This window comes from Triticum aestivum, chromosome 3A (genome assembly GCF_018294505.1).
Source record: "Triticum aestivum cultivar Chinese Spring chromosome 3A, IWGSC CS RefSeq v2.1, whole genome shotgun sequence".
Classification (NCBI taxonomy): Eukaryota; Viridiplantae; Streptophyta; class Magnoliopsida; order Poales; family Poaceae; genus Triticum; species Triticum aestivum.
Window position 1 is genome coordinate 734,293,265 of NC_057800.1, and position 20,507 is coordinate 734,313,771.

The following is a 20,507-nucleotide window of genomic DNA, read 5'->3' on the forward strand; positions in this document are numbered from 1 at the left end:
CATCCAATTGCCGCAGCGCCCAAAATTAGCCACCTGGTCGAACAACATCAAGGGATTCCGGTGCATCTCCACCTCCACACCCACAAAAACTTGCAAAATGCAGCACCCTAGTGCCCTTTTTCTGGGGAACATTAAAGGAAACACCTGGCTTCTTCCTGCGAGTAAATGGCGGGCCAACTCCGATGAGAGTTGAGATGTGAAATCGCCTCAATCCCTTGCTTGTTCTAGCAACCGATAAGTTAGGGGATCCACATGTTCTAGAAGAGGCGGAACACTTGTTGGATACAGATGCATTCTCATCTCGCTTTGTGATGCAGATCCTCCAATTTTGCCTTTGGCTCCGCCCAGAGAATTAAACCCACTGACAGCGAAGGAGGGTACCGCTCTCTGAATCTGTTCCCTCGAAGTAGATCCGCTTCGCCAGATTCTCTCGCTCTTAATTCGCTCGAGCTCGACAAACCTACCTCTCTCATCTGGATCTCAAGATTGGGTCTTCCCTCGTCGCCTGCAACACATCCTTCCACTCCCGCACGAACTGGTCCACGAGAAGGCGTCATCGCGAAGTCTCGCAACCCTCTCCAACCACAACTGCTCTCTTGTCGCCTCCAACACCTCCTGCGACATTGAGGAAATCCGCCGCAACATCTCCGGGGATGCCATCGCGAGGCAGCGCTCCAACTCCTGCCGGGCGAGGCGGGAAATGTTCTACCATCGATCCGCGCTGGGACCTCATATGACCGCTCATACGACCGGGCATACTCGTGTGATAGGCTGTCTTTGGCTCTGGAGGAGCTCCTACCTTGGTCCCTTTGCTTCATTCTTTTTTGATAGTTGATTACACTACAAGGATTCGGGTCTATTGCAACAAAATTGTTCGTTGCAATACATACTGATTTATGGCGATAAGTACTTATTGCCACGAAACAGCATTTGTTGCGACTGGACGCATGGTAATAGGTTATTGCCACAAAAAAGCAACTGTGGCAATAAAGTATGCTATTGCAACAACCATGTGGGGAGTCGCCACACGTTTTCCCGTGGCAACACTCATCTGATGCCACAATTTATTTTGTGGAGATAGCTTTAATGCAACATGTAATGAATCATGGCGACTAATAGCTCGTGGCGATAGTCATTTGTGGCAACAACCTATGCCAACGACCCTCGTTTCGTGGTGCATACTGTTTCGTGGCAATAGTCAATTGTGGCAATAAACTATGGCAACAATCCTTGTTTTCATGGCATTAGGCATTTTGCCACGAACCGCTACACTTGTGGCATTAAATTATGGCAACAAATATTCCAGTCGTCGTAACAGGAAATTGCAACAAACTAGTTTTGGCGGTGATAAATAGGTATCACAACAGGTGAAATGTTTGTAGCGAGAAACTATTGCGACAATTTAAATTTTCGTGGAGCTAACAAGTGGCAACCAAAAGTGGATTGTGGCAACAGCCTATTGCAACCTAAAAAAATACAAGCATTCAATTACATTATTCAAAATCATACATATAACATGTAGATTCATAAAATTCATAATTCTGATAGCAAATATCCATCAAATGAAACTCAAATGTAATTTAGCCATCCTAATCAACTGCCAAGACTAAATTGTTCGTGCTCTAGAGTCCACTCGAGCTAGTTCTTTGGATCCTGCAATCAAGAAATTAAAAAAATAGTTCTAGTTAATGAGTCCAACATAACATACGCCATACAATTATTCCAGCCCCATTGTTAAAAGGAACTGTCGCCAGACTAGGGGATCAGAACAGTTTTACAAGTGTAAATGTCTAAAGCATAAGCACAAGTACATGTACTAAAATCTTTCACTATTGATTTAAGTTGTGGCTCAATCTATAGTTTCAGTTAAGTTCATGTCCCTAGCTAGCACACTCATTTTTTTAAGTTGTGACTCGATGCAGCAACAATGCATGGTGAAAGAGAAGACGCGTCTAGCTAATTATGAAGGCCAATCACATGCTCACTTGAAAGTGGACCATGAGTTTCAGGTTCTTTGTTTTCAACATCTTAAACGTGCTTTGTCCTAAAAACGAAAAGAACAATTATAGGTGCGGTAACCACTGTCAATTGCTTTGGATTCATGCAAAAAAAGTCTGGGCAAACATAGAACCACGCCTCATGGTGAAAAGTAAACATATTGCATGTCAAAAGACAAAGTTGTACTAGAGGAGCGTCAATTAATTTGGATTGGAGGAGCAGATATAATGTTACCTTGAACTTATCCGCAGAACCAGCTTCTGCATAAGCCTCAGCAGCTTTGGAGGCAGGTTCTTGTAGACCAAGGACTGGGCAATGAGGGTCGTCAGCACCTGCATCGTAATCGATAAATGAAGCTCCAGCCGCAAGAAAAATGCTGAATTAACATTAATTTTTAAACGAAGGGTTAACAACAGTTCTGGCTCAACCATAAAATCATAAAACAAAAATATATACTGAAGACTGGAAGCCCAGCCCTGACAAGAGCTCATTGAACTCATAAAAGAGAAGTGAGATACTTTTTAATATGTTGGGTCGTGCAATAACTATTGGACGAAGCAGAAGCACTCAATAAGAAATATGATTGGTTTTACCATTTAGGAGGAGTGGACATGGTGCAATCAGAGGAACTGAGTAGGGAGTATCAAACTGTTAAGCCATAGAAGGTGCTATCTTGTCCCAAACCTGGTAAAAATATGTCAATACACGATCGTCAAACATTTACAATGGAACAATCAGAAATAAATGTCAAATAAATCAGATAGTCACCTTTTTCACAACCTCTGCATCTATTTCACTCTTCCCTGAATCAATTCTTGCTTCTATAGGAAAGACAAAACAACATAGATACTTATATGTAAATGTTCTGAACTGATACAATATATTCAGCTGTGATCTATATTTTTCAATGGTGTGTGCCCAATCTTAAAGAGGATGCATGGTATCTAACCTTCAAATAAATGCTTAATGCTATCAACTCTAGCTTGCCACATGTCATTATCTACTGCCCATTGATATCCCTGTAGCCACCACAAAGAGCAGTGCTTTACTTACATGGGACAAATCACAAAACTATGTGCACCCATAAATTACTGCTGTGTGTACCTGAACACCAATTATTGGAAGAACAACATTGTACCGTGTATCCACCAAAGCAGCAAAGCATGCATGCATTCCTGTATTCAGCTCCAAATAAAAAAGATAAATTTTCTAAAAGTGAAGTCTATGTATTAATCCAGTATCATGATGCAATCATGATCTATAATACCTCCGAGTGATTAACCAGCAATCCCTATCCTAGAGGTATCGACATCGTCCCTTGCACTAACATAATCTCCAAGCTTTATCAAGTCCCACACCTGCACATGTTCCTCACTCAGTATCGCAAAAAAAAACAGGCACAACATGTTTTGAAGTATGATATACCAGGTCATACCATAGAAGACAATCATAAGGAGAGAACCAGACCAAAAGAATAAATCCAGAATTCAACTGAAGTGCCAACCCAGATAGTGTAGTTATGGCACCAGTACAGCTGGACTAACACCAAAAACAGTGGTAATCCAGAGCTAATACTTAATCAGAAATAATTCCAATGCAATCCCTTGTTAACCTTCCCAAGCTGCCTCCGCAAGGCCGCTCTGTAACTCATCAAGATATCACCACCACTATGTGCTAGCTTTGCTTCCTTTCGTAGGATTCAAGAACAGATTCACATACATCTCTCATCATTTTAAGTGCAGCTGGCTTATCAGTCACATTATTAAAGCCTAACTTCTCAATGAGCTGCTACAAAGACAACACGCCGGCAATAGCAGATATTCTTCATACCATTGTTGCTTCACAAATAAAATAAATATTGGTACTTTTTGGTTTGATTAGTACTCATACGCATACAGTTGCAGAATTATGTAGAGCAGACGTGAATACTAACATCTCATATTGAACTCCTCGTGGCCTTCTAGCTCTGGGTGTCACCATCACGATCACCCATCGTCTTCATCATCCGACATCTTCACAATAAAATCAGAGTAAGAAACATTGTAGTCATGAACTACATTATGCGAAATTATCAAAAACAAGAGATACTACATTAGCAGTGCATGGCTCCTCCATGGCCTCCCGGAGGAGGGGAACCAGGCGACGCCCGCTGGCTCGACTTCGCCCAAACGTAGACGCCGCCAAGGGAGGGCGCACTGGCCGGGGTTCGCGGTGGGCAGCACGGGGAGCGGGGCGCTGCCGAGGGATGTCGCCCTGTGATGCAGTGGACGAGGCGAGCGGGCGGCGCGCTCACGAGTATCCCGCAACGGACGAGGGGCGGCGGCCGTGGGCCGGGGTCTCCGGCAGCGGGCGAGAGCGACGGCCTCTGACAGCGGGCGGGGTCGCGCGGGTGTCGGGCAGCCGACGGGGCGTGCGGCGGCGAGCGGGCATGGCCGAGGACACGGAGACGCGGCCCGCATCGGAGGGTCCGGAGGAGAGGGAGGAGGGCGAGATCAAGGACGACGACTCCTCGTCGGCGGCACCGCGCGGCACGCTGGGCAAACGCCGCATCCGCTGGACGACGCTAGGATTTCTGGACGTTCTAGGATGGGAGGAGATCGGGAGAAAGAACAACCTGAACCAGGGACGAGAGCTCCAGATCTAATCGCCGGTGAAGACGCGTGTGATTTGGTTTAGAATAGTAATCGTGGGTCGTTAGGAAGGGTTTTTAGCGGCAAGATAAATACTCTAATTTTTTGGTGGGAACACAAAATATTGGCGCAAACTACAGTAAACCAAAATTATGTGGTGGGAAAATAAATTTTTTGGAGGGAATGTTTAGAATAATGAAATAAGTTGGAAAAAATAATATTTCAAAGCAATATGAGATATATATGTTGCTAAATCGTCTCACGATCGTCATCTTCCCTCCGAACTAGATCGCGAGATTCCTGATGAAATCGTCCCACGTCCGTCATCTTCCCTAAGTCCGGCGGTAGGCGGCATGCGGGAAGCCCGCATCCATGGCCGGTGGAGAGGCTCGAGCTCGCGGGCGAAGGTCGGGTAAAGGGACAACGGAACTGCTTGGTCAGCACCGAGGATGGAGGAAGCGGGCGACGGGAGCCATGGCCGACCAGGAGCGGCGTGCAAGGTCAAAGGGGCGGCTCACCAGCCAGGGCTTGCCGCCCGGGTCAGGACGGCACGAGCTGCAGCCTGATAGGGGTGGCCATCGCGCAAAAGTAGGGTCGCGACCGGTGCTAGCGCGTTGTCGCCGGACGACCCGGTTGTAGGTACAACCAGGTTTGCACTACAATTTCAAGAATCATCAGCAAAAACTTGGCTAGTTTTGAACTACAACTCACAGAAACCTCATGTGGCCCTCGCTTTAAAACTACTAGGTAATACTCTTGCCTTGGAACACAAGTACAAATGGGATGGGTTGGTGAGACGGTCGATCTATATCAGTCTCGATCTCCCATTTTGATCTTGAGATGGGGTGATCTCAACATCTTTCATCTTACCAAATAGTCCATGGAGGGTTCCTCCGCGCCAGAGTAGGTCCAACATAATCATGTCATTTTTGTTTCAACGAAAAACATAAAAATTCAACTATGTATATTAACAACCAATCCAATTTCGTTTTGAGATCTGTTGTGTTAGCAACGTGTTGTTTCATCATGGATCTACAATTATGTATCTTTGTTTACTCCCTAGTTGCCGTGACAAAATTGAAACTTGGGATATATGTCAAATATTTGTGCCCTTGGCCGTCAGATCCGTCCTGCATCGGATACACGCACGAGGGGGTGAAGGGGCCTTGGCGACGCTGCCGCTGGCCCGGCTTCACCCGGTCACGCCCTCTGGCAGCGACAGGGGAGGGGAGGAGCAGACGGCAGGGCATTGGGAGGTCTCTAGGGATCCCTCCCGTCGTCGTCCGCAGCTCGCGCCACCTGGTGCTTGGGACCACGGATCCGGTGAGATAGCCGCCGCTACCAAGACCCAGCACACCCCACCACCGGAGGCCACATCCGTGTCATCCACCTCCCAACGTAGCCGCTAGGAAGCCGAATCGCGCTGTCACGACCCACCGCATCGCGACGCCCTTATCCGTCAGATCCGTCCGGCATCGGATCCATCCACAAGGGGGTGAAGGAGCCCTGCCGCCGACGTCCTTGTTGGAATATCATGGTTTAGTTGCTATATCCACTTCTACTCGTATAATTGATGCTACTGTTGTAGTTTAATTTAAAAAAATCATCAAATTTGAAAAGAGTTCTTCAAATTTTAAAAAAAGTTAATCAATTTAAAAAAGTTCATTTATTTCGAAAAAATTTCATTTGTTTTTTAAAAAAGTTCATCAAATTTTAAAAAAGGTTCATTTATTTTTTTAAAGTTCACAAATTAGAAAAAAAATCATCAATTCTGAAAAAATCTTCACGAATTTGAGTAAAAGTTGATGGATTTCAAAAAAAAGATTCATCAGTTTTAAAAAAAGTTCATAAATTTGAAAGGAATCCGCACATTTAGGAAAAATGATAAAGGAAGAAAAAAACAGAAATACAGAATAAAAACGGCAGGAGAAAGAACACGAAATAACAGAACAAATAAAAGAAGTAAAAAAAAGCATGTATATTACAACCGATGGGATAGCCTAGTGGTTTGTGTTATTTTCTTTTGTACGGAGATATCATCGGATCGATCTTGTCAGCTGCACTTTTTTGTGAGTTTGACAAAAAGAAATACAAAATTATACAACTATGACCGGATTGATCCTGTCAGCTGCACTTTTTTTGTGATTTTGATGAAAAGAAATACAAACTTATACAAAATTATAATACAAAAAAAAACAGATACAAAAAAACGCAGCGGACCAAAGTATACAAACATATACGTCTGCTATTTCAAACAAACGACGCAATGGAGCAAAGGCAACTTGAGGAACGGGCGCACACTGCGCTGCTGCGCTGGGCCGGCCCATGTAAGGTGAGCCCTTCCTCGAGCGCAGTTAACTGCTCGGTCGGTCCCCCCTCGACGGTTGACTTTTCCAAAAAAAAAGAAAAAAAAGAGAAAAAACCGCAAAAAGATAAAAAATAGTGATTTTAAAAAGTTCACGGTTTTTTAAAAAAATGTTCACGAAACTGAAAAAAATTTCACCAATTTTGAAAAATGTTCATCGAAATAGAAAAAATTTAACAAATTTGAACAAAATGTCATCTAATTTTTTTTAAAAAAAATTCAATTATTTCCAAAAAAAGTTCATTGAATTTTAAATAAAGTTCATCAATTTGTAAAAAAGTTCACAGAAAATGAAAAAAGTTCATTATGTTTAAGAAATGTTCGTTCTTTTTTGGAAAAATAAACAACAATATGAAATAAAAGAAAAAGGAAATAAAAACCAAACTAAACTAAACCAGAAAGAATTAAGAAAAAACCCGGCTTCAGCGAACTGAATAAAGAACAAGACGTCCAAAATGGGGAATACGGCGCACAAGCAGTGAAGTACTCCAATTGGTTGCGCAGGTAGTGGCGGAAGAAAGAGAAGTCTCGAGTTCGAATCTTCATGTCGTACTTTTTTGGAAATTAACTGAAAATGACATAAACATGTAAAAATGGGCTGGCCCATGAAGGAGCGACGGGTGTGCGCCTATGACTGTAATCGGCGACGTTTAGGGAATGCCGGTTCTTGCGCGTTTTTCAATCCCTTTTATTTTACCGAAGTTTTGCAATTAACTTATGGTATAAAAGAATATATATGCCTCCCGTAAGTACTAGGAACTAACTCATGTAGTGACATAGCGGTCAGAGTGCTTGAGCAGTAAGCGGCCTCTCCAGGTTCAAATCCCAGCAGGAGCACTTGCCTTTGTTTTTTGTAAATTTTCTTTTTTGGGAAGACTCCTTTTTGGAAAATAGGGGATATACATGTTATTAAATAGTAAAAACTAAGGGTTTTTTTTCGTAAAAGAACATGCCATGTTAGCACCTAACAGGCGGGCCCCAATGGTCAGATACATCATCAATACGCTGTTATACGCAGTTTAGATCATTTCGTAACAGACTGCCCCAGACATGATACTGACACATAAAAATTACAAAAAGTGGTACCAATCTGCATGTACTGCCCCAGTTGTGATACTTCCATTCAATTAACTCACTAAGAATTAACTCATGTAGTGGCGCAGCGGTCAGAGTGCTTGAGCCGTAAGCGGCTTCTCCAGGTTCAAATCCCGGCAGGAGTACTTGCGTTTGGTTTTTGTAAATTTTCTTCTTTGAGAAGACTCTTTTTTGGCAAGTAGGGGATATACATGTTATTAAATAGTAAAAACTAAGGGGGTTTTTTTCCGTAAAAGAACATGCCATGTTAGCACCTAACAGGCAGGCCCCAATGGTCAGATACATCACCAATACGCTGTTATACGCAATTTAGATCATTTCGTAACAGACTGCCCCAAACATAATACTGACACGTAAAAATTACAAAAAGTGGTATCAATCTGCACGTACTGCCCCAGTTGTGATACTTCCATGCAATTAACTCATTTTCGATTTCCATATGACAAGTCCCTGTTTCGGCAGAAAACACCCTAGTTTTAAAATGGCAACAACTTGACCATTTCAAATCCAAATTTAACAAATTAAATATATATTCCTATCAAGAAAGTGTGTCCTATCCATTCATAAACTTTTTCCATTGTTTTGATTAATTGAAATTGGTGCAATTAAAATAATTACTCCTTAAAGCTTGCAAAAATCATAGCTTAATATCTATAAATTTGAATAATATATTTTTCACTGTTTTACTTGTAACTAATGCAACGGCACACTGATGTTGCAATATATTTCCGAATATTACCACAAATAGTTATTCTGTTGAAATACCTCATCTCCATTACACCAAATTTTCTTCTTTGGGAAGACTCTTTTTTGGCAAATAGGGAATATACATGTTATCAAATAGTAAAAACTAAGGGGGTTTTTTTGTAAAAGAACATGCCATGTTAGCACCTAACAGGCGGGCCCCTATGGTCAGATACATCATCAATACGCTGTTATATACAGTTTAGATCATTTCGTAACAGACTGCCCCAGACATGATACTGACACGTAAAAATTACAAAAAGTAGTACCAATCTGCACGTACTGCCCCAGTTGTGATATTTCCATGCAATTAACTCACTAAGAACTAACTCATGTAGTGGCGCAGCGGTCAGAGTGCTTGAGCCATAAGCGGCCTCTCCAGGTTCAAATCCCGGCAGGAGCACTTGCGTTTGGTTTTTGTAAATTTTTTTCTTCGGGAAGACTCTTTTTTGGCAAATAGGGGATATACATGTTATTAAATAGTAAAAACTAAGGGTTTTTTTTCGTAAAAGAACATGCCATGTTAGCACCTAACAGGCGGGCCCCAATGGTCAGATACATCATCAATACGCTGTTATACGCAGTTTAGATCATTTCGTAACAGAGTGCCCCAAACATGATACTGACACGTAAAAATTACAAAAAGTGGCACCAATCTGCACGTACTGCCCCAGTTGTTATACTTCCATGCAATTAACTCATTTTTGATTTCCATATGACAAGTCCCTGTTTTGGTAGAAAACACCCTAGTTTTAAAATGGCAACAACTTGGCCATTTCAAATCCAAATTTAACAAATTAAATATATATTCCTATCAAGAAAGAGTCTCCTATCCATTTATAAACTTTTTCCATTGTTTTGATTAATTGAAATTGGTGCAATTAAAATAATTACTCCTTAAAGGTTGCAAAAATCATAACTTATTATCTATAAATTTGAATAATATATTCTTTCACTGTTTTACTTGTAACTAATGCAATGGCACACTAATGTTGCAATATATTTCCGAATATTACCACAAATAGTTATTCTGTTGAAATACCTGGTCTCCATTACAACAAATTGGCTGTCTCGCGCAACGGAATTTGTTTGTCGCAATATCTCTACCATATTGCAACGCCGATGTAGTTTGTTGCAATAGTTAGCCACTTTTTGCAACAATATTTGTAACTAATGCAACTTTACACCGATGTTGCAATATCTTTTCGAATATTGCCACAAATAGTTATTCTGTTGAAATACCTAGTCTCTATTACAACAAAATGACTGCCCTCACGCAACGAAATTTGTTTGTCGCAATACCGCTACCATATTGCAACGCCGATACAGTTTGTTGCAATATGAGGCCAGTATTGCAACAAAGTTAGTATTTATCGCGACGAAACTAAGTTACGGCAATATGTGCCGCCTATTACCACAACCGGAGAACTTGTGGTAATATTGCACTTTATTGCAACAAAACGTAGTTGTAGCAATAAATTTTGTTGCAATAGACTGGAATCCTTGTAGTGTTATCACATTAAATAACATGATTCCACCACCATTTCCTGGGATTCCTTACATAAAACTTTCTTTGCTCCAAAAGACATCACCTGCGGAATACGGACAAAAAGTAATGCACGAACATGGTAAAATTCCACAAAGCCGAGCATGTAGGCATAAAACAACTATCAAAATCAGCACATAAATTGGAATCGTCGGACTCAAAAGTGCGAATTGAAATGAAAAGATTAAAAAACAACATCTCTTGAATCTCCATCTTTTCATGTCAGCGAATGAGTGGCGAGCGGTGGCCCGTCCAGTCCGGCCACTGTCGGACGTCGAACTCGTCCATCTTGTCCCATGGCAACCAAATTGGATTAGGGCCAACCCCTACTTCCACTAGTTTTCCTCGAAGAATTTGAAACCATGCACTAGTGTTACTGACTGAATTAGAGTAGGGCAACGAAATAGGGGCAGATCCGTGACCTGGAGCAACGCTCACATACCTAAAATCCAGTGGCATCAACTTCGCAGGAATTTGAGCACGTTTGCATCTCAGATAGCTCACAACAACATCCAGCTTTGATCTCTGTCTCTTCACCTTGTTTTTCCCAGCTTGCTTTTGAGCACGATCCAATGCATCCCCAAAGGTAACCAAAAAAGGGGTTTAACACTCCTGATCCTCCTCACCATTAGAACAAACATCATCTTCATCCAATTGCTGCGGCACCCAAAATCAGCCACCTGGTCAAACAACATCAAGGGATTCCGGTGCATCTCCACCTCCACGCCCACCAAGACTTGCAATGGAGGAATCCAGCACCCTAGCTTTGCGATGCGGATCCTCTGATTTCGCCCTCCTTGCTCCGCCCAAAGGATGAAACCTACAAGCGGTGAAGGAGGGGACGGCAACATCCTTGCACTCTCTCATTCCGTGCCCTCGAAGTAGATCCGCCTCGCCAGATTCTCTTGCTCTCGATATGCTTGTGCGCAACAGAGCTGTGCATACCTATCCCATCCAGATCTCGAGATCCGGTCTTCCTCTGTCGCCTGCAGCGCGGCCTTCCACTCTCGCACGCACAGGTCCACGAGAAGGCGTCATCGCGAAGTCGCACATCCCTCTCCAACCACCGTCGCTCTCTCGTCGCCTCCAACACCTCCTGCGGCATCGAGCAAATCGGCCGCAGCATCTCCGGGAACGCCTCGTAGACGAAGGGGAGCGGCGTCTCGAGGCGCCTCCAACTCCTGTCGCGCGAGGGGGGGATGTTGGACCCACGGATCCATGCCGGCGAGGAAGCATATCGGTGGAGGAAGCGGCGGCGGGAGCGGCGATGATGCGGGGATGGGAGGTCGCGGGAGCATTGGTAGACCCGACTGACTAGAAGCCCGAAACACAAACCGGCAAGTTAGGCAAATTATAAGATTTATTTATACTAATTTCAGAAAATAGAAGGATGTCAATATTCATGCACAAGCTCATTCCACCCACATATAGCAAGGTGAAAACACTCTGCATGCTTCCTGCGCATCTGACCAGGGCACGCCCACACGTCACCTAGACCACCCGATGACCAAATCGGACGGCTTGGCAGGGTGGGTACGTAGTAAGAGTGAATCTGGGAATATGGTATAACCGCGGACGTGTTGTTTAGCAACTAGTAATGCCCTTGCCAATATTCTTAATGACCGTCCCACTGTATCCATGCTAGCTTTTCTTGCCAACGCAGCTTTTATGCATGCATGCTGGCGTGCTTTAATTTGGCCCCTGTTTTAGCCCTCGTTGATCATCATCCGTTCATGCTATTAGTAACCAATAATGTTCCTGCCAAATGGTGCTGGATGACAACCGGAGCCATTGTTATCTCGTGTTAATGTGCATCCTCTTTTAGCCCGTCGATCGCCCGTGGAACCAAGAAATACGAGTGCACTTTCGTCTCGATTACCTCCACGTGATCCATTCGTTGTGCTGCTGCAGGAGAATCCGAACCATCTCTTGTGAATCGCTGGCCGGTCGGTAGCATGACTTCGCCGCCGGCGCCTGGGAGGTCGGAGCACGCCGGCGGTGGCGGCCAGTTCCACGTGCTCAACTCCAGCAGCGGCGGCGGCTCTGACGCTGGGCAGACCAACGGCGCGGCGTATCGGCAGCAGCTGCCTTCTCCACGGGCCGCTGCACCCGCCAACGCCGCGGCGTACCGGCAGCTGCCGTCTCCACGAGCCGCCTCTCCTGCCAACGCCGTCACGCAAGGTAACGGCGTGACGGCGTATCGGCAGCTCCCGTCTCCGCGAGCCGCCGCTCCAGTGAACGGCGCGACGGCGTTTCGGCAGCTTCCGTCTCCGCGAGCCGCCGCTCCGGCGAAAGGCGTCGCACAAGCGAACGGCGCGGCGGTGCATCGGCAGGTTCCGTCTCTGCGAGCCGCCGCTCCGGCGAAAGGCGTCGCGCAAGCCAGCGGCCGGCAGCTTCCGTCTCCGCGAGCCGCCGCTCCAGCGAACGGCGCCGCACAAGCAAACGGCGCGACGGCGTATCGGCAGCTTCCGTCCCCGCGAGCCACCGCTCCAGCGAACGGCGTCGCGCAAGGGAACGGCATGGCGGCGTATCGGCAGCTGCCGTCTCCGCGAGCGACCGCCCCGACGAACAGCGCGACGGCGTATCGGCAGGTGCCGTCTCCGCGGGCCGACGCCTCGGCATTGTGGCGTTCGACGCCGGTGCGCGCCATGACCACCTACGGCCCTCCGGCCACCGGTGCCGCCCCGCCGGTGCCCATAGCCATGCGGGCTCCGTCCACGCAGTCGATGCCGTCGCCGCACCTGCTGCAGCAGCTCATGGTCTTGGCGGGGTGGGGCGCTTCTTCCAGACCGCCGTGGCTGCAGAGCTACGTGCAGGGCACGCCGCCGCCGTTCTCCACCTCAGGGAGAGGCCGTGGGATGCAACAACCTTTTGCGTCTTCACGGATACCACGGATACCGGGGGCTAGCGCCAGCGGCACCACCGTAACCGTGCAGAGAGACGCCGGCGGCGATCATCTTCCCAAGGATACTGGCGCTGGCCGCGGCAAACCCGCGAGCGAGAGGTCGCTCCAGATCGTCCCTGCTGACGATGGTGCCGGGCCCAGCAAGAACGTGCCACCGATCGGCGGCAACGGCGATGGGGCTGGCAAGAACGTGACGCCGGTCGCCGGCGGCAACGGCGATACCGCCGTGGCGCTTCTGGGCCCTGTGCTTGCTATTCCGTCCACCGGCGTCGTCCGCAAAGGGAAGGCCGCCGCTAAATCGCCGAACGGACGCCTACGGAAGCCGCGCGCGCCCAAGGGGAGCAGCACTCTGGCGGGACCCAAGAAGGTCCCCGGCAGGAAACCCGCCGCCGACAAACCGGCGCCCACGAACCCCGGCGCCCAAGGCAACGACCAGCCCAAGACCGTCTCGCCTCCAAGCAGCGGCAGGAAGAGGAGGAACGCCGCCCCGGCCGCGGCCTCGCCATCGCCGACGCCGAGCAGCGCCACACGGTGCAGCCTCGTCGCCAGGATGAACGACAGCAACAGCACGCCCGGCACGACGGCGGCGGCGCCAGAAAAGAAGCACACAGTCCTGACATGGCTGATCGACGCCGGCGTGCTTCAGGAGAAAGAGCAGATCTTCTACGTGCCGGGGCCGGAGGACAAGGCGAGCATCAACGCGAAGGTCGTGTCCGGCGCGGTGACCAGAACGGGTATCAAGTGCAGCTGCTGCGACGGCGCGGCGGCGATGGCGCTGCCGGCCTTCGCGTCGCACGCCGGCTCCGCGGACGGGCCCGCGGCGCCGTGGGAGAGGCTGCTGCTGATGTCCGGCAAGCCGCTGCTGCTGTGCTTGCGGGAGGCGTGGGATCTGGAGCGCGTGAAGATCTTCCGCGCCGAGGAGGAGGCGCGAGCGGCGCTGGAGCAGGACCGGGAGCGGAGCGCGCAGGCGAAGAAGCGGTCGCTGCTGCTGCTCGCCAAGCAGGGGAGGAAGGGAGGAGCCCGCGCCCTCGCCGTCGACGGCGGCGGCGACCGGAGCGACGACGCGTGCGGCGTGTGCGCGGACGGCGGGCAGCTGCTGTGCTGCGACAGCTGCCCGTCCACCTTCCACCCGGAGTGCGTCGGCGTGCAGGTCCCCGACGGCTCCTGGGCCTGCCACTACTGCCGCTGCTTCCTCTGCTCCGCCAGCGACGGCGCCCCGTCCACCTGCCACCAGTGCGCCCGCAAGTGTAAGCAGTCCGCCATGGTCACCGCCATGATCATCTCTCATACTGACGAAAATTGCTGACTGACAACGCCGCTGCATGCACGCATGCAGATCACAACCACTGCCGCACGTCGCTGTTCGCCGGGAACGAGATCGGGCCCTTCTGCAGCGAATCCTGCAACAAGGTGGAAACAGCCGCTGAAACATACACTTTTGCTTTCAGCAATACTCTTATAGTACCACTACTACTGCCACAGTGAGTGACATTGACAGAGAGTGTGGGCTTTATGATTTCAGATTGCCGCGAAGCTGACCGAGATGGCGGGGGTGACGAACACCGCCGATGAAGACGGTTACTCCTGGTCCCTGTTGAAGATCCAGAAGGACACCGGGGACTCCGCCGACGTTCTCGAGTGCAACGCGAAGCTGGCTGTGGCTCTCGGCGTGTTGGATGAGTGCTTCAACCCTGTCAAGGACCGGCGCACCGGCATCGACATGCTGCACCAGGCCGTCTACAGCCTCGGGTAAGCTCAAGCTCTCTCTCTCTCTCACAGTGTCACTCCAGGCAGGCAAATGAATATTCATCCGGGGGTGGCACTGCTGTCTGAAGAAAACTTAGATTGGTTGCTTCAGAGTGGCCTGTTATCTGAAGATCAGACTCAACTCTGATCTGTTTCTGATGACGATGGTGTTTGTTGGGCATGTAGGTCCGAGTTGAAGCGCCTGAGCTATGAAGGTTTCTACACCATGGTGCTGGAGAAGGACACAGAAATAATCTCGGTGGCCCTCTTAAGGTATCCTTCGCTGCACCTATGTACATTAGAGATTTTTTTGAGGCAAAAAAAAGATACAGTGATTGTAAGTAGTTTATAGATATAATTTATGATTTCAAGATGTGTACTATACATTTTTCCGAAAGAACAAAAGATGAAAATATATTAAAGATTTTTTTTGGAGGCAAAAAAGTAAACAGATACATTTTCTTAAAATGTTACAAACATATTTTATATTTTATGAATGGTACGATTTTTAAATTACACAAACTTTTTTTACCTGGTATAATATTTTTCAAAAATGTCACATACTTTTTGTTAAACGCATGAACCAATTTTTTAATGCTATATTTTTTAAAAAATCACAGTACAAAAAATGAACACCACATATTTTTAAATTCTCAGTGAACCATTTTCTGGAAATTATGTATATTAAGTTATTTATAAATGTTATATGTATTCACTTTTTTTGGAAAATATATTAAAAAGATCAAAAGCAGTACATTTAGGGCATCCTTGAGGCGAGGCTCGCTTGTGTCTCAACACAGCTGCGCACGCACATGTATGGTGATGTCCACATAGTGTTGGGCTTTTGCGTGTAAGCAAGGGTGGGTGTTTGTTCCCAACTGATGATGGAGGCAAATGTGTGGTTTCTACAAGTGTCCAATAAGAGAACGGTGCATAGCTCAGTTGGCAAGGCGCGGGAATTCGCAGCCAGCCCACCAGTGTTCGAGTGTCGGCTCATGTGCTTGGTGCTCACGGAGTTTTCCTCTATGAGAAAATGCCAACATGCTAGTCTAGACCGGATTGGTCTTGTTTTTTTTAACAAGTGTCCAATAATCCTGCAATTCAACATAAAATAAAAAAATAGCTGGAGTATTTTTTAGCCTGCATGACATAAATAGAAATGACCACACACAAATATATGTGTAAGCAATATTTTGGTCATATCCAAGGTAGCCATGTCCACATCACCAACCAACCTTTTTCCTTCCATTTTTCATTTTTTTATAACGTATTCCCCAACCAAATCTACAATTTCCCATAAAACAAAATGTAGAAAACATTTGGCTAGCCAAATGAGTGTCAAGTAGATGACAAGACAATGATACTACTCTTAATTTGCTTGAGCGTGTTAGCTGCATGTACTGCAACTTTGGAGGCTGATGGAATTTGATGTGAATAGTGTATACATATTTATGAAGCAGGAATGAGACATTAGGTTTCTGTGATATCCTAGCCTTTTTAAGCTTCCAATCTAGTACTACATAGCATCCAAAACCCAAAAATCTATGCATCCAAAACCAATAAGTTTGTCTCTTAATTTACTTTGCAGATTCCATGGCAACAAACTCGTAGAGATGCCGTTCGCGGGCACGCTGCCGCACTACCGGAGGCAGGGGATGATGGGCCGCCTCGTCAAGGCCGTCGAGCAGGTGGTTCACAGATCAACAATTGTTTCTCCAGCGGGGATCTTGTAAATTTTGATCTGACGCATGCGCATCACTTGTGTTGCCAGGTGCTGGCGACGGTGCAGGTGGAGAAGCTGGTGATTCCGGCGGTGACCGAGGTGGTCGAGACATGGAAGAGGTCCTTCGGTTTCGCGCCCATGGAGCCGCGGCTGAGGGAGGAGACCAAGAGGCTCAGCATGGTCGTCGTCACCGGAACCGTCATGCTGCAGAAGCACATTGCCAGGCAGCAGACTGCACACGGCGACGAGGAGAACCAGGCGCCGCCGATGACCGAGGACGAGCTGGCGTTCCTGGAGATGAGCTGGCCGCTCTCCAGTTTCACCGACCTCGTGGCCGGGATTGCGTTCCCGCCGCCGTCTGGTGTCGACCCGCTGGCCACCGCCGTGAGGGGGCTAGGTATGGGTGCCCCGGGGACGGGCGGCCGGCGGTCCTGCGGCGGCGAGGCAGTGGGCTCGAGCGTGTTCCAGATGCCTAGCTATGCGCCTGCTGCGCACGGCGCCAGTCTACGCCTCGGCATGAACAAATAATCATGCCGGTGTTCGTGCAATGACGAGGAGACTTCTGAAGATTCTTTGCGCCTTTCTTTATTTGATTTGAGTATTGAAATTTATAGCTACATGTTGTTTGTTTCGAAAAGGCGAAAATTTTACCGATTACTCTGAAATTTGGGCATTTGGACTGACCACCCTTGAAGTTTTGACATTTGGAACTTATTTACATCAATATATGCTTATCTTGGACATGGTTTGGGAATTCCAGTTTATGTTATAAGGGGATATATATTGCTTTTCTTTTTAACAGCACGGCTTGTGGAATTTTTTCTGGGGAACTTCTGAATCTTTGTCGTACGTCATTTACAGTATAGTAGTTTCTAGATGATGCATAATAAGGCTCCTAGGCTAGGTGGATTTCCCTTCTAACTTTGCCAACAGTATTGGCATTTATTACCTCTGGACACTGGGGGTTCAGTAACGGAGTATGTAATAACTGATAAAGTCGTTGCATCAGTTCAAACTGCATTTACTAAAGGTAGGTTCTGCTAAGGCATCCTTCGTTGCACTATTTTGTTGTACATTTTCCAATAAAAAGTGCATTGTATATTTTTTTTCTAAAGAATGTGCTTTGCCTTTCCTGTAGGGGCCTGAAAACTTAGTTATCTTGTGGGCGTTCGAGACTTTTAGTTGCATCATTTGTAATAATTCTGCTGCGGCTACTTCTAACTGGAGCCGAGAGCTGTAAATTGTATGCTTTGGTTGCCTTTGCTTTTTCAATAAAAAGTTGGGGCAGGGGGGCAACCCCTTTCGTTTCAAAAAAAAAAAGTGTTGTACACATTATTTTTGAGGAAAAAAAATACTGTCCACATACAGTAACTTCAAGTTGAGATGGGCCTCGTGGTTTAGCTGAGTTTCCTTCCTGTGTACAGGATTTGGGTTGTGCATCTTTGGCTACGTGACTTCCATTATCAGAGATTAGTATAGTACTCTCTGTCTCAAATTACTTGTCACTCAAATTATAGTTCTACATACATACATACATTTCTATTCATTTTCGCAACAAGTAATTTGGTACGGTGGGAGTAGTTTCCAGATGAACCGTAATGGGGCTGCTAGGCTAGATGGCTTTTTCGTAGAATTTTAGAAACTCTATTGGCATTTTGTTGGTGATGATATCTTATTCATGTTTAATGAATTTTATCACGAGAGGAAATAATCGACTACAATAACCGTCCGATCCTGAAAAGGCACTCACGTCACTCTCTACGGAGGGCGGCACAAACGACCCCAACCACTGTTGCCCAGTCCATTCCCTCCTCTCACCGGACATGGCCGCTGCCAGATGAAGACATCGGGCGAAGCCTGCCTCGGCGAACGGCGGTGGTAGAGCAACCCCCTTCTCGTGTGGCCTGTCGCCCTCGCCGACATAGCATACTCACAAAACGATAGCTAAAGCCGGGGCGACGGATCTAGTGGCGACCTTCCTCGGCGGCAGGCGAGGAGGTTCAGCGTGATAGTTCAAGGGGCGGTCCGACATGCGAGAAATTTGAGCTCGGTGCCCGGTTCTGGTGGTCATGTCGGCAGCTCGTCATGCTCAGAGCACGGTTAATAATATAGCCGGCCGGTGGCTATAACATGTTGCCATGTCATCTATATATAGTCAAGGTAATAGTCAACATGTATAGTAGTGAGCTACAAGAAAGTACTACTTTTTTATCATATGATCCACCATACACTCTCACATAGCTTCTTGGAACCCGTGCTACAGCCGACTGTAAATCTATAACCCGCTTATCTTCTCTCTCCTCTTCTCTCTCACCCAACTCAACAAAGATATAGTATTTTAAGTCTTACAGCCCGCCTACGTCACCTTATTATACTTGCTCTCATGAGACGACATCCATCTGATGGCGGCAGGCGCTCGGCTGCTTGGCTGTAGCGCTCGGAATTGGGGCGGCGGCCCCTGTTTGCATCCCGGGACATGAGGCGCGCTAGGCTCTCTGCTCGGAGGTGAACCACGGCGGTGAGGTGTTGGACTTCCGCGAGCGCGGTGGCCGGCCAGCAGCACTACGGTGCACGGCTTGCTGGTGGTGATCCAGATCCGGCCAGCCAAGTCGGGAGTAATGCACGCTATGCTCCAGCGACCTCCTATGGCCCCACGATGGTGGTGGTCACCACAAGATCTTCAGGAGTGTTCATCTCTCAAGATCTAGTGGTTCACTTCAGCGGTGAGATGCAAATTATGGTCGGCGACTTGACGCGGAGGAATGGTTGTGCAACGACGACGGTTGCATTGCATGTAGATGTTGGGATCATAGAAGTGGTGGCAGCAACACTTGAGTGAGTTCGATGGTAATGCTACTCGAGCACCCGATCACGAGCTCCGGTATGGAAGTCTAGGCCTAACCCGAGCTGGTTATACTTCGTAATGGCAATGTTTTTTTACATCGTTATTTTGTTGAAGGCATTGCTCGGATACACTCGAATTGATTCTTTAGGGTGAAAACCAAGATTCTGGCTTAATGTTTGGATCCGGTGATGATGGCGCTTGAGTGTCACTTCCTTATTGAAGCAATTGCTATTAAAAGAACCTCCTCGTATGTGCGGTTTCATGAGATGGTTTGTGGGGATATGATCATTGTTGTAGTTTCCCGATCGCGGATTTAATCGCTTTGGATTTTTCTTCTTTTCTCACCTACTCATAGCTTTCGTCTTATATGACCTTTTCATTTGCCGGCATGCCTTTTATGTTCATGCATTGGTGTTGGCTGTGTGCATTCTAACTATTCGGAGATTGTGTGTGCTCTTTGGGTTGTATCCTCTTGATGCTCTTTTTTAGACAATAAAACTCACCCTTTGTCCTAACACTGGGATTTCTCACTGTAATTATGGTGTTTTAACTTTGTAACCCTTTTTTGCAAGCATTTTAACATTCAAACTCATGATCATACTACTACCACTGACATTGGCGCTGACAGTTTGGACTTGCTTATTTTAGATTATAGCGAAGCCGTCAGAGATGGCGGGAGAGATGAACAGTGTCGCCAAATACAACTATTCATGTCCTATGCTTAAGGTTGAGGACACCAGGAACCCTGTAGAGGTGTTAGAGTGCAATACGAAGCTGGCGGTGGCACTGGGCGTGCTGGATGAGTGTTTCAACCCTGTCAAGGACCTGAGCATAGGCATCGACATGCTCCACCGGGTCGTTTACGGGCCTCGGGTATGTTAAGCCAAAGCACTCTCTGTCAGGCAAAGGA

The 20,507-nt window shown here is 47.1% G+C and overlaps 1 protein-coding gene and 2 long non-coding RNA genes across 3 annotated transcripts; 1 reads left to right on the forward strand and 2 right to left on the reverse strand.

Annotated features, from left to right (window-relative positions):
- Positions 1-2,637: 2,637 nt before the first annotated feature.
- Positions 2,638-3,011, reverse strand: LOC123059563 (uncharacterized). Its single transcript, XR_006427475.1, has 3 exons — positions 2,948-3,011; positions 2,767-2,819; positions 2,638-2,682 (listed from the first exon to the last, which is right to left on the reverse strand). It is a non-coding gene; the product is annotated as an uncharacterized lncRNA (long non-coding RNA).
- A 154-nt stretch (positions 3,012-3,165) lies between these two features.
- LOC123059565 (uncharacterized) lies at positions 3,166-4,684 on the reverse strand. The gene is made up of 3 exons (XR_006427476.1): positions 4,613-4,684; positions 3,932-4,010; positions 3,166-3,356 (listed from the first exon to the last, which is right to left on the reverse strand). It is a non-coding gene; the product is annotated as an uncharacterized lncRNA (long non-coding RNA).
- A 9,368-nt stretch (positions 4,685-14,052) lies between these two features.
- Positions 14,053-17,280, forward strand: LOC123057326 (increased DNA methylation 1-like). Its single transcript, XM_044480364.1, has 7 exons — positions 14,053-14,530; positions 14,620-14,693; positions 14,806-15,032; positions 15,216-15,302; positions 16,618-16,717; positions 16,801-16,971; positions 17,011-17,280. The coding sequence occupies exons 1-7, from the start codon at positions 14,053-14,055 to the stop codon at positions 17,278-17,280; spliced, it is 1,407 nt and encodes a 468-aa protein (XP_044336299.1).
- The last annotated feature ends 3,227 nt before the right edge of the window (positions 17,281-20,507 follow it).